Below are 11,872 nucleotides of genomic sequence, written 5' to 3'. Positions count from 1 at the left end.
AAAAAAAAAAAAAAAAAAAATAGCCAGGCAAAAATGCCTGTAGTCCCAGCTACTCAGGAGGTGAAGTGGGAGGATCACTTGAGCCCAGGAGTTCAAGGTTGCAGTGAACTATGATTATGCCACTGCACGTTAGCTTGGGCAAGAGAGTGAGAGAGACCCTGTCTCTCAAAACAAAAATCAAAAGTTATGTTTACAGGGTTTTAGAAAACAACGTATATACCTTAATTTAAAAATATTTTATTGCTAAAAAATGCTAACAATCACAGCCGGACCCAGTGGCTCACGCCTGTAATCCCAGCACTTTGGGAGGTCGAGGCGGGTGGATCGCCTGAGGTCAGAAGTTCGAGACCAGCCTGGCCAATATGGTGAAAACTGTGTCTACTAAAAATACAAAAAATGAGCTGGGTGTGGTGGCAGGTGCCTATAATCCCAGCTACTCAGGAGACTGAGGCAGGAGAATCCCTTGAACCCCGAAGGCAGAGGTTGCAGCGAGCCGAGATCACGCCATTGCACTCCAGCCTGGACAACAAGAGCAAAATGCCACCTCAAAGAAAAAAAAAAAAAATGCTAACAATCATCTGAGACTTAAGCAAATCAGTCTTTTTGCTGATAGAGGATACTGCCTCAATGATGCTGGCAGCTGACTGATCAGGGTGGTGGTTGCTGAGGGTTAAGGTGGCTGTGGCAATTTCTTAAGATAAGTCAACAGTAAAGTTTGTCACATTAATTGACTACTTTCACAAACGATTTCTCTGTAGCATGTGATGCTGACAGCATTTTACACACAGTAGAATTTCTTTCAAAACCCTGCTGTTTGCTTTATCAAGTAAATTTATGTAATATTTAAAATCCTTTGTTCTCATTTCAACAATGTTAACAGCAATTATGCCAGGAGTAGATTCCATGTCAAGAAAGCACTTTGTTCATCCATAAGGAACAACTCTTCCATATGTTCAAGTTTGGTCATGAGATCACGGCAATTCAGTCACATGTTCCAGCTTCAATTCAAATTCCAGTTCTCTTATTTGAACCACGTCTGTAGCTAAAGTCTTTAACCCCTCAAAGTCAATCATGAGGGTCAGAATCCACCTCTTCCAAACTTCTGTTACTGTTGATATTGTGACCTCTGATGAATCACATGTGTTCTTAGTGGCATCTAGAATGATGAATCTGTTCCAGAAGATTTTCAATTTACTTTGCCCAGATCCATCATACGAACCATTAACTACAGCAGCTATATCTTTACAAAATGTATTCCTTAAATAACAAGACTTGAAAGTTGAATTTCTCCTTAAAACATGGCTGCAGAATGGAAGTTGTGTTACTATGCATGGAAATAACATTAATTTCCTTGTACATCTCCAACAGAGGCTTTGGTGACTAGGTGACTGTCAATGAGCAGTGGTATTTCAAAAGAAATTGTTTTTCCTGAGCAGTAGGTCTCTACAGTGGGCTTAAAGTAGTCAGTAAACCATACTGTAAATAGATGTGCTGTCATCTAGGCTTTGCAGTTTTGTTATGGAGCACAGGCAAAGAAGATGTAGCATTATCTATACGGCCTTTGGATTGTAAGAACTGCAAATGACCATTGGCTTTAACTTATAGTCACCAACTGCATTAAGCCCCAAAACAGCCTGGCTGAAGCTTTAAAGCCAGGCATTGACTTCTCTAACTATGACATCTTATAAATACGATGCATAGCATCTTATAAATAAGACGCTAAATAGCATCTTATTTTAATAGAAGACTATCATTTACATTGAATATATGTTGTTTGGTGTAGCCAGCTTCACCAATTATCTTTGCTCAATCTTCTGGATAACTTGCTGCAGATTCTACATTAGCACTTGTTGCTTCACCTTGTATTTTTATGTTCTGAAAATGACTTCTTTCCTTAAACCTCATTAAGCAACCTCTGCTACCTTCAAACGTTCCTTCTGCAGCTTCCTCACCTCTCTCAGCCTTCACAGAATTGAAGAGAGTTAGGCCTTTGTTCTGGATTAGAATTTAGCTTAAGGAAATGTTGGGCTGCTTTGATCTCCTATTCAGACCACTGAGGCTTTCTCAGTATCAGCAATAAGCATGTTTTGCACCGTATCATCTGCATGTTCACTAGAGTTCCACTTTTAATTTCCTTCAAAAACTTTTCCTTTGCATTAAAAACTTGGTTGTTTGGCTTAAGAAGCCAAGTTCTCACCTTATCTTGGCTTTTGTCATGCCTTCCTCACTAAACTAAATCACGACTAGCTTTTGATTTAAAGTGACAGATAAGCAATTCTTCCTTTGACTTGACCAGCTAGAGGTCATTGTAGGGTTATTAATTGGCCTAATTTTAATACTTGTGGGTCTCAGGGACGAGGTAGAGAGAGGAGTAGCCAGTCAGTGGAGAAGTCAGAACACATACATTTATCAATTAACTTCACCATCTTCTATGGGTGTTGTGCTAAACCAAAGCAATTAAAATAATATCAAATAGCATCTATCACAGATCACCATAACATATACAATAATACTAAAAAAGTAAGCCAGGAGTGGTGGCTCACACCTGTAATCCCAGGACTTTGGGACACCGAGTCGGGGAGGATCACAAGGTCAGGAGTTCAAGACCAGCCTGGCCAACATGGTGAAACTCCGTATCTACTAAAAATACAAAAATTAGCTGGACGTGGTGGCGGGTGCCTGTAATACCAGCTACTCGGGACGCTGAGGCAGAGAACTGCTTGAACCCAGGAGGTGGAGGATGTAGTGAGCTGAGATCGCACCACTGCACTCCAGCCTGGGTGACAAAACAAACAAACAAACAACTAAAAAAATTTGAACTATTGTGAGAATTACCAAAATGTGATACACAGACACAATGTGAGCACATGCTATTGGGAAAATGGCACCAACAGACTCGCTTGACACAGTTTCCACAAACCTTCCATTTAAAAAAAGGAGTGGGGGGGAGTGTGTGCTGCAGGGTGGGTTCCATGGCTCATGCCTATAATCCCAGCATTTTGGGAGACCAAGGCGGCAGGGAGAATCTCTTGAGGCCAGGAGCTTGAGATCAGCCTAGGCAAGACCATGTCTCTTCAAAAATAAAACTAAAATAGCCAGGTGCAGTGGAGCACACCTGTTGTTAAAAAAAGAACAACAACAGCGCCGGGCAAGGTGGCTCATGACTGTAATCTCAGCACTTTGGCCAGATCACAAAGTCAGGAGTTCGAGACCAGCCTGTCCAATATGGTGAAACCCTGTCTCTACTAAAGAATACAAAAATTAGCAGGGTGTAGTGGGACATGCCTGTAGTCCCAGCTACCTGGGAGGCTAAGGTAGGAGAATCGCTTGAACCCGGGGATTGGAGTTTGCAGTGAGCTGAGATCAGGCCACTGCACTCCAGCCTGGGAGACAGAGTGAGACTCTGTCTCAAACAAAGAAACAAAAAAGAACAACAACAAAAAAGAAACAAAGTAATAACAATAACACCTATATCATTAGAATTCTTTACAACTGAATTAACAAATACAATGAATTAAGGCACTGGGAACACTGAAGGTCTCAATCAATGTGAGCTGTTGGTTCATTTACTTATCATCTTGTAGAGGTTTTGCCTTGTTACCCAGACTGGTTTTGAACTCCTGGGCTTAAGCAATCTGGCTGCCTTGGCCTCTCAAAGTGCTGGGACTACAGGCGTGAGCCACGGTGCCCAGCCTGTTAATTCATTTAAAATGCTTACACATAAAGGCCTGATCATCAAATCAATGAAGGTACTATTATTATGACCTATTAAGGTCTCTTTCCTAAGATTCTAAGAAGCCAGTTAGACCTCTGCATCCCTCTGGAGGGTATGCCTAGAAAACAATCACTAAGGCAGGTTTCATCAAAAATATAACAGCTAAGGCCGGGCGCAGTGGCTCATGCCTGTAATCTCAGCTCTTTGGGAGGCCGAGGCAGGCGGATCACAAGGTCAGGAGACCGAGACTAATACGGTGAAACCCTGTCTCTACTAAAAATACAAAAAAAAAAAAAAAATTAGCCAGGCAAGGTGGCATGCATCTGTAGTCCCAGTTACTCGGGAGGCTGAGGCAGGAGAATGGCTTGAAGCCGGGAGGCAGAGCTTGCAGTGAGCCGAGATCGCACCACTGCACTCCAGCCTGGGTGACAGAGCAAGACTCCACCTCAAAAAAAAAATATATATATACACACATATATAAAAAACAGCTAAATATTCAGCATAAATTGTAGGACAATACATAAAATGTTTCCAGTACAACCTGGTAGCAAAAAGAGTGGGTAATTTCAGGTTCAAGGCAAGAAACAGCAATCAATTTGTTCCACTCCTGTCCTGGTAACATTCCACATATAAACTGCATTTGACAGTCAATCCAATAAAAAGATATTCCAAAAGAGAGAGGTTTAAGGGATCTGTTCAAAGCCATAATACTAGTAAAAAGAGGAACTGGACTTCAGATTGCTCAATGTGATAAAATAATTATATTACCTTACACTTTGAGATATCATATATAAAAGAAAGAATGTACTCAATCTTTAATTGTATGCAGTACTACAAACATTAACTTTCAGAACATGCAAGATATTTTACTAAATGCTAAAACATAATTCAATTGGTAATCTCTTTTGCAGCAGGAAAAAAAGACATTTCATGAGGCTTCTCAACCAATTCTAAGGATACATAAAACTCTGTCACACAAGGAATGTTTCAGAAAATTATCTTCTACATAAGTCTCCTCAGCTAGATTACTATGTGATGGGCTTAATTACAGTTTAGTCACGTGTAATCGTAAACTTACATGCAGTAAATAACCAAAGTCTCAGCCTAAAAGGAAGTCAGAAGAAGAAGGCTAAGATGTCAGAAGACAGTACTAGTACATGTGTATCAAGACAAAGTAAGCTTGAGGGGGCAGAATTTTTCTGAGACACAGTCTCGCTCTGTCACCAGGCTGGAGTACTGTGGCGCCATCTCAGCTCACTGCAACCTCCACTTCCTGGGTTCATGCAATTCTCCTGACTCAGCCTCCACAGTAGCTGGGACTATAGAGGCGCGTCACCATGCCCAGCTAATTTTTAGTAGAGACGAGTTTCACCATGTTGACCAGGATGGTCTCGATCTCTTGACCTTGTGATCCACCCGCCTTGGCACCTCAAAGTACTGGGATTACAGGCATGAGCCACCACGCCTGGCCATCAATTGCTTTTTTTTAAATCATGTATGTAACAGAATACATAAAATGCGGGGTTAAGGGAGACACGATTACTTGAAAGTAATATGTCATTTCTTCCTACCAATTATGTTACCAACTCTATTTGACTTTATAATCTCTGTGATGTAGATAGAGCTCTGTGATATAGAATACATTGGTTTCCTTAGGTCTATGTAAGCACACTTCACAATAAGACTAAAGACTCCATACCAATGACTTTATTAAATGCTACTCTAGGCTAAAAGCTAAAGATGAGTGAAGAGAAAAAAAACACTGCTACTTTAAGAACTCAAAAAGAGGCCAGGTATGGTGGCTCACACCTATAATCAATCCTAATACTTTGGGAGGGCGAGGCTAGAGGATGACTTGAGGCCAGGAATTCAAGATCAGCCTGGGAACATAGTGAGAAACCATCGTGGCCGGGCACGGTGGCTCATGCCTGTAATCCCAGCTCTTTGGGAGGCTGAGGTGGGCAGATCACTTGAGGTAAGGAGTTCGAGACCAGGCTCACCAACATGGCAAAATCCCATCTCTACGAAAAATACAAAAATTAGCCAGGCATGGTGGCACACACCTGTAGTCCCAGCAATTCTGGAGACTGAGGCACAAGAATCGCTTGAACCTCAGAGGCAGAGGATGCAATGAACCGGGATCGCATCACTGTACTCCAGCCTGGGCGACAACACAAGACTCTCTCAACAACAACAACAAAGAACCACACACACACACAAAAACTGGACGATCTCTTGAGCCCGGGAGTCTAAAGCTACAGTGAGCAAGGATGCTAGGATAGTGCCACTGCACTCCAGCCTGGGCAACACAGTGACACCTCACCTCTAAAAAGAAAAATAAAAACTCAAGAAAAAAATTTATTTTGATGTAAATATATCAAGAAATCCAAAGCATTACTATGGCTGACATTTATTAGAGGCTTACAATTACAAAACGAAGTGATCGTGTCTATTATTATCTAAAGTGATTGTGTCTATTACCTGATGTCGTTTGATGATATCTTTCAATTTGTTAGCCAACTTCAGATCAATGTCTGGAATGAGGTAGATGTTGGGTCTGGTCAAACAATTGTTCTGAGGATGAAAAGAACAGACTTTCAAATTCTCTTGGTTTTGAAATAATATCACATTATTTATGTAATACACAAACCATCCCCAGATAACCTTTTCTGCCACAAAAAATATTGAGAAGCATGACCTAAAGAAATTCAGCAGCTTTTTCATTAAGATACCACACCAGATTGCCAGATTAATCCTCCTCCCCAATTTTACCCAAATTTACTTTAATGGTCTAATGTAGTGTTTTTAGCTATGGAAGGGGATTACAGTTAATCTTAAAAATAGCAATGACAAAACATGTATGTTGACTCCCCAAATCATGAAAAAAACTCTCACCCAACAAACAAAACATATCCAATTGTTTCCCTAGCTAAGAATCTGTGAGACAAACAACTTTCACATATTAAGTTAACAGTAATATCTAACTGAATTTTTGCCAGCTACCTCTCCCCAGGAAGGTTAATTTAGTGATCACCATAAATTATTAAACAATGAACATATTAGGAAACACAAATAAGGACATTAAGCATTCTTTTTTCTAGGTTATAATACAGTTAGAGAAATAATATGTGTATTTATGGTACAACCATGGAACAAACCCAAAGAAAATATTCAGTCAAGTGAACAGTAGGATGGAAGAGTGCTTAAACCAAATAAAATGAAGGCAGGCCGGACTCGGTGGTTCATGCCTGTAATCCCAGAACTTTGAAAGGCCAAGCAGGCAAATCACTTGAATTCATGAATTCGAAACCAGCCTGGTCAACACGGCAAAACTCCACCTCTACAAAATATACAAAAAATTAGCCAAGTGTGATAGCGTGTGCTTGTAGTCCCAGCTACAGGGGAGGCTGAGGTGGGAGGATCACTTGAGCCCAACAGTTCAAAGCTGCAGTGAGCCTAGCTATGACTGTACCACTGCACTCCAGCCTGGGTGACAGAGTGAGATCCTGTCTCAAAGAAAATAAAAATAAAATAAAGGCAAGTCAAACAATACATTAGGTAAAATTAATGAAGAAAATTATAAATTATTTCACCATAAATTTTAATAGTCTTAAAGACAAGATTAATCATAGCTCTAATCCCCAAACACCCATAAAAATAATAAAACAATACCTTTCAGAACATTTTCTTCCTTTGTTCTTTTGGCAATCCAATAAAGCCAATCTGTTTTTGTTTTGTTTTGTTTTTGAGACGTAGTCTCGCTCTGCTGCCTAGGCTGGAGTGCAGTGACGCAATCTTGGTTCACTGCAAGCTCCACCTCCTGGGTTCACGTCATTCTCCTGCCTCAACTTCCTAAGTAGCTGGGACTACAGGTACTCGCCACCACACACAGCTAAATTTTTGTATTTTTTTTTTTTTTTTTAGTAGAGACGAGGTTTCACCATGTTAGCCAGGATGGTCTCGATCTCCTGACCTCGTGATTTGGGAGGCCTGCCTCAGCCTCCCAAAGTGCTGGGATTACAGGCGTGAGCCACTGCGCCCGGCCCGCCAATCCCAAAACTGAAAATATATTAAAGGCAAACTTTTTAAATAACCTAAGTTTCCAAGTTACCTGCACCAATGTTTTTTCAATGTTCATAAACATTTCCACATTACGATCCATTCGGGATGGGTTCTGTAGGTCAAACCTCCGCCTAAAAAAAAGGAAAAACCCTAGTTAATTTGTCTCCCACCTTAAACACAAATGAAAACTTGGTTTTAGAATTCGATGCAAATGAGTTAGAAAGATTTGGAAATTAAAATAACACTCTACAAAACGTGTGAGATATTCTCTCAGTAATATAAGAATACACAGTATCAACACCCTTATAAAAGAGATATTAAGACCCACCTCAGTGAAAATGAAGTATCAATTCCATGACATATCTATCTAATTTTCCTTAAATCTAAGACACCTTACATCTTACAGAAAACTAGTTCACAGATCCATGCTGGGTACAGTGGCTGATGCCTGCAATCCCAGCACTTTGGGAGGTGAGACGGGCGGATCACAAGGTCAGGAGTTCAAGACCAGCCTGGCCAACATGGTGAAATCCCATCTCTACTAAAAATACAAAAATTAGCTGGGCATGGTGGAGCACGGCTGTAATCCCAGCTACTCTGCAGGCTGAGGCAGGAGAATCGCTTGAACCCGAGAGGCAGAGGTTGCAGTAAGCCAGAATCATGCCACTGAACTCTAGCCTGGTGACAGAGCAAGACTCCGTCTCAAAAAAAAAAAAAAAATCATTTGTTCAAATTCAACAGTATCTGTGTTCTCTTAGATAAAGGAAAGCATCTTGGGTATTTAATTCTGATACAGCTGTAAGACGTGATTTAAACAGACAAGGTTTCTCCAAATAAAATTTTTAACTGGCCACAGTAACAGTCAAGAGCAGAGACTATCCCTTAATCTGAAATCACTTGATTGCTGGGGGTATACCAAACCCGCAAGTATGAATAACAAGCACTGTTTTCCTAAATGTGGTAAAACTGATGTATTTACCTTTACTTGAAACTCTTCTCCAATGTCTCTTTACATTAAGTTCCCAAGCATGTCACCTCCATGTGGTTAAATCTTTACAAAGTCTAACGCCTGTTTCTCCTTACTTTTTATTCAATACCTACTTTGTTTTTGCTCTGTTTTAGTTCTTTTAACACTAACATCCAGGAGAGGAGTAGAGCTTAGTGACTGAAAGTAAGGATTGTGGAAAACTACATTAGTCTTGAGCAATTTGTTAACCCAAGGATTGACTGCTTCATAAATGTAATAGCCTACTGTGGGTTTTAGTGAAGGTTAAATGAGGTATATACTACAACAGTGCTTAAATTTAATATAAAGTAACTGATCAATAAATGTTAGCTATAGTTGTAATTTTTGTTTTTGGAGGCAAAGTCTCACTGTGTCATCTAGGCTGGAAAGGTCTGGTGCAGTAAGAGCTCCCTGTAACGTTGAACTCCTGGGCTCAGGGGACACTCCCACCTCAACCTCAGCCTTGAGTAGCTGGGTCCACAGGCACCAGCCATCATACCCAGGTAATTGTTTTTTATTTTTATTTTTGTAAAGCCAAAGGTCTCACTATGTTGGTCCAAACTGGTCTCAAATTCCTGAGCTCAAGCAATCCTCCTGCCTCAGTTGGTTCACTCAGAGGTGAACCAACACGCCTGGCCCAGTTATATTTTTCTTAATCATTACCAGATACTACCTAGCATTAGGCAGTCTGAGTCCAGAGCTCATATGCTTAACTCACATGTCATGCTATTTTATCCTGGAGATGTTCCCCACACTTCCAATCTTTCTTTTTAAACTCTATAGCCTTTCCAGGATGTTACTACCCACTCAATGGGCCTGACACTATCACTTCCAGAATCTGTCCCCAAGTCACTTGCTCTATGAAGCTAAGCCTATCTTCCATGTTGTTGTTGTTTTAAATGGAGTCCCACTCTGTTGCCCAGGCTGGAATGCAGTGGTGTGATCTCGATTTACCACAACCTCTGCTTCCTGGATTCAAGCGATTCTCCTGCCTCAGCCTCCCGAGTAGCTGGGATTACAGGCGTGCTCCATGACACCCAGTTATTTTGCATTTTTAGTAGAGACAGGGTTTCACCATGTCAGCCAGGCTGAACTCGAACTCCTGACCTCAGGTGATCACATGCTTCGGTCTCCCAAAGTGCTGGAATTACAGATGTGAGCCACCACACCTGGCCATCTTTCATGTTTTTTTCTTTTCTTCTTTCTTTAATAGAGATGGGGTCTTGCTATGTTGGCTAAGTTAGTCTTGAACTCCTGGCCTTAAGTGATTCTTCTGCCTCAGCCTCCCAAAGTGCTCGGATTATAGGTGTGAGCTACCACACCTGATCCTACCAGGATGTTTGCCACCCTTTTGGGGTACAGCATACTAGACCATCCTGTGGGGATGGTCTCCAGGGTAGTCTAGCTTGCTATCATCGTACAAAGCTCCTTATTTGAGACTGGCTTTAGTAACTTCCCCACAAAACTGTTTGGCTCTATTGTTGTCTTGCACTTGGCTCAGTGCATTTTTGTTTTTCCCTTTAGAAGTTTCCTTCTGACGCCCTTTTACACAACTTCTATGGAATAAACTCTTCACCTGGGATCCATCCAGTGTTAAAGAGTCTGATTAGGCTGGGCACAGTGGCTCACGCCTGTAATTCCAGCACTTTGAGAGGCCGAGGTGGGTGGATCACCAGGTCAGGAGATCAAGACTATCCTGGCTAACAGTGAAACACTGTCTCTACTAAAAATACAAAAAAAAATTAGCTGGGCGTGGTGGCAAGCAACTGTAGGCCCAGCTACTCAGGAGGCTGAAGTAGGAGAATGGCGTGAACCCAGGAGGCAGAGCTTGCAGTGAGCCAGACTGCGACACTGCACTCCAGCCTGAGCAACAGAGTGACACTCGGTCTCAAAAAAAAAACAGACCATTTTTATTCGGACCATTTTCTTTCTTTCTTTCTTTCTTTTTTAAAGACAGAGTCTTGCTAGTCTTGCTCTGTTGCTAGGCTGGAGTGCAGTGGCGCGATCTTGGCTCACTGCAACCTCCGCCTCCCAGGTTCAAGTGATTCCCCTGCCCCAGCCTCCCAAGTAGCTGGGACTACAGGCATGCACCACCATGCCCAGCTAATTTTTTGTATTTTAGTAGAGACGGGGTTTCACCATGTTAGCCAGGATGATCTTGATCTTCTGACCTCGTGATCCACCCACCTTGGCCTCCCAAAGTGCTGGGATTACAGGTGTGAGCCACCGTGCCCAGCTCTATTCGGACCATTTTCTAGAGGTAGCCCTAAATATACTCACGAGAGGCAATAACACTGGAGGAATACAGTTAGTAGAGGAACTTTTTTAAAATTTTCTATTTTTATTTAATATATATATTTTAATAGACTCTTGCTCTGTCATCCAGGCTGGACTGCAGCAGTTCAGTCATAGCTCACTGTAGGCAGCCTTGCATTCCTGGGGTCAAGCAGTCCTCTCGGCTCAGCCTACCGAGGAGCTTGAACTACAGGTACATGCTACCTTTCTGGGGTAGTATTTTAAAATTTCTTCAAGAGACAGGGCTTCTCTATGTTGCTCAGGCTGGTCGCCAACTCCTGGGCCCAAGCGAACCTTTCACCTTGGCTTCCCACCAGCCTGTAATTCCTTTTGACACACAATGCATATTTATTGCCTTAGATTGAAAGGCTACAGCAAGATATTGCCCAGTAGATTGACAAAAGGAAACAATGCAGAAGACTTTTATATTAATTAGTAAACCCTCAACTGAGAGCTTGCATTTACAGTTTAAATGGCCAAAGATTTAAAAAGTCAGAAAGGCGGGACGCAGTGGCTCACTCCTGTAATCTCAGCAGTTTGGGAGGCCTATGCGGGTGGATCATGGGGGCGAGAAATAGAGACTATCCTGGTCAACATGGTGAAACCCTGTCTCTACTAAAACATAATTAGCCAGGCATGGTGGCGTGTACCTACAGTCCCAGCTACTTGGGAGGCTAAGGCAAGGGAATAGCTTGAACCTGGGAGATGGAGGTTGCAGTGAGCTTAGATGGTGCCTATGCACTCTGTACTGGCGACAGAGCAAGACTCCGTCTCAAAAAAAAAAAAAAAAAAAA

The 11,872-nt window shown here is 41.8% G+C and overlaps 1 protein-coding gene across 2 annotated transcripts in view; it reads right to left on the bottom strand.

Moving 5' to 3' along the window:
- Nucleotides 1-11,872, bottom strand: part of SMARCC1 (SWI/SNF related, matrix associated, actin dependent regulator of chromatin, subfamily c, member 1) — a 226,385-nt gene that overhangs the window by 147,988 nt on the left and 66,525 nt on the right. For both annotated transcript variants that reach the window (XM_011981027.1, XM_011981028.1), the window contains exons 4-5: nt 7,827-7,908; nt 6,197-6,289 (exon numbers count right to left, since the gene is read on the bottom strand). In XM_011981027.1, the coding sequence (XP_011836417.1) occupies nt 6,197-6,289; nt 7,827-7,908 (175 nt within the window). The remainder of the gene's footprint in view (nt 1-6,196; nt 6,290-7,826; nt 7,909-11,872) is intronic.

Source organism: Mandrillus leucophaeus, unplaced genomic scaffold (assembly GCF_000951045.1).
Source record: "Mandrillus leucophaeus isolate KB7577 unplaced genomic scaffold, Mleu.le_1.0 Scaffold22, whole genome shotgun sequence".
NCBI classification, from domain to species: domain Eukaryota; kingdom Metazoa; phylum Chordata; class Mammalia; order Primates; family Cercopithecidae; genus Mandrillus; species Mandrillus leucophaeus.
The sequence above is the reverse complement of the archived record's forward strand: the minus strand, read 5'-3'. Positions and strand labels throughout refer to the sequence as shown.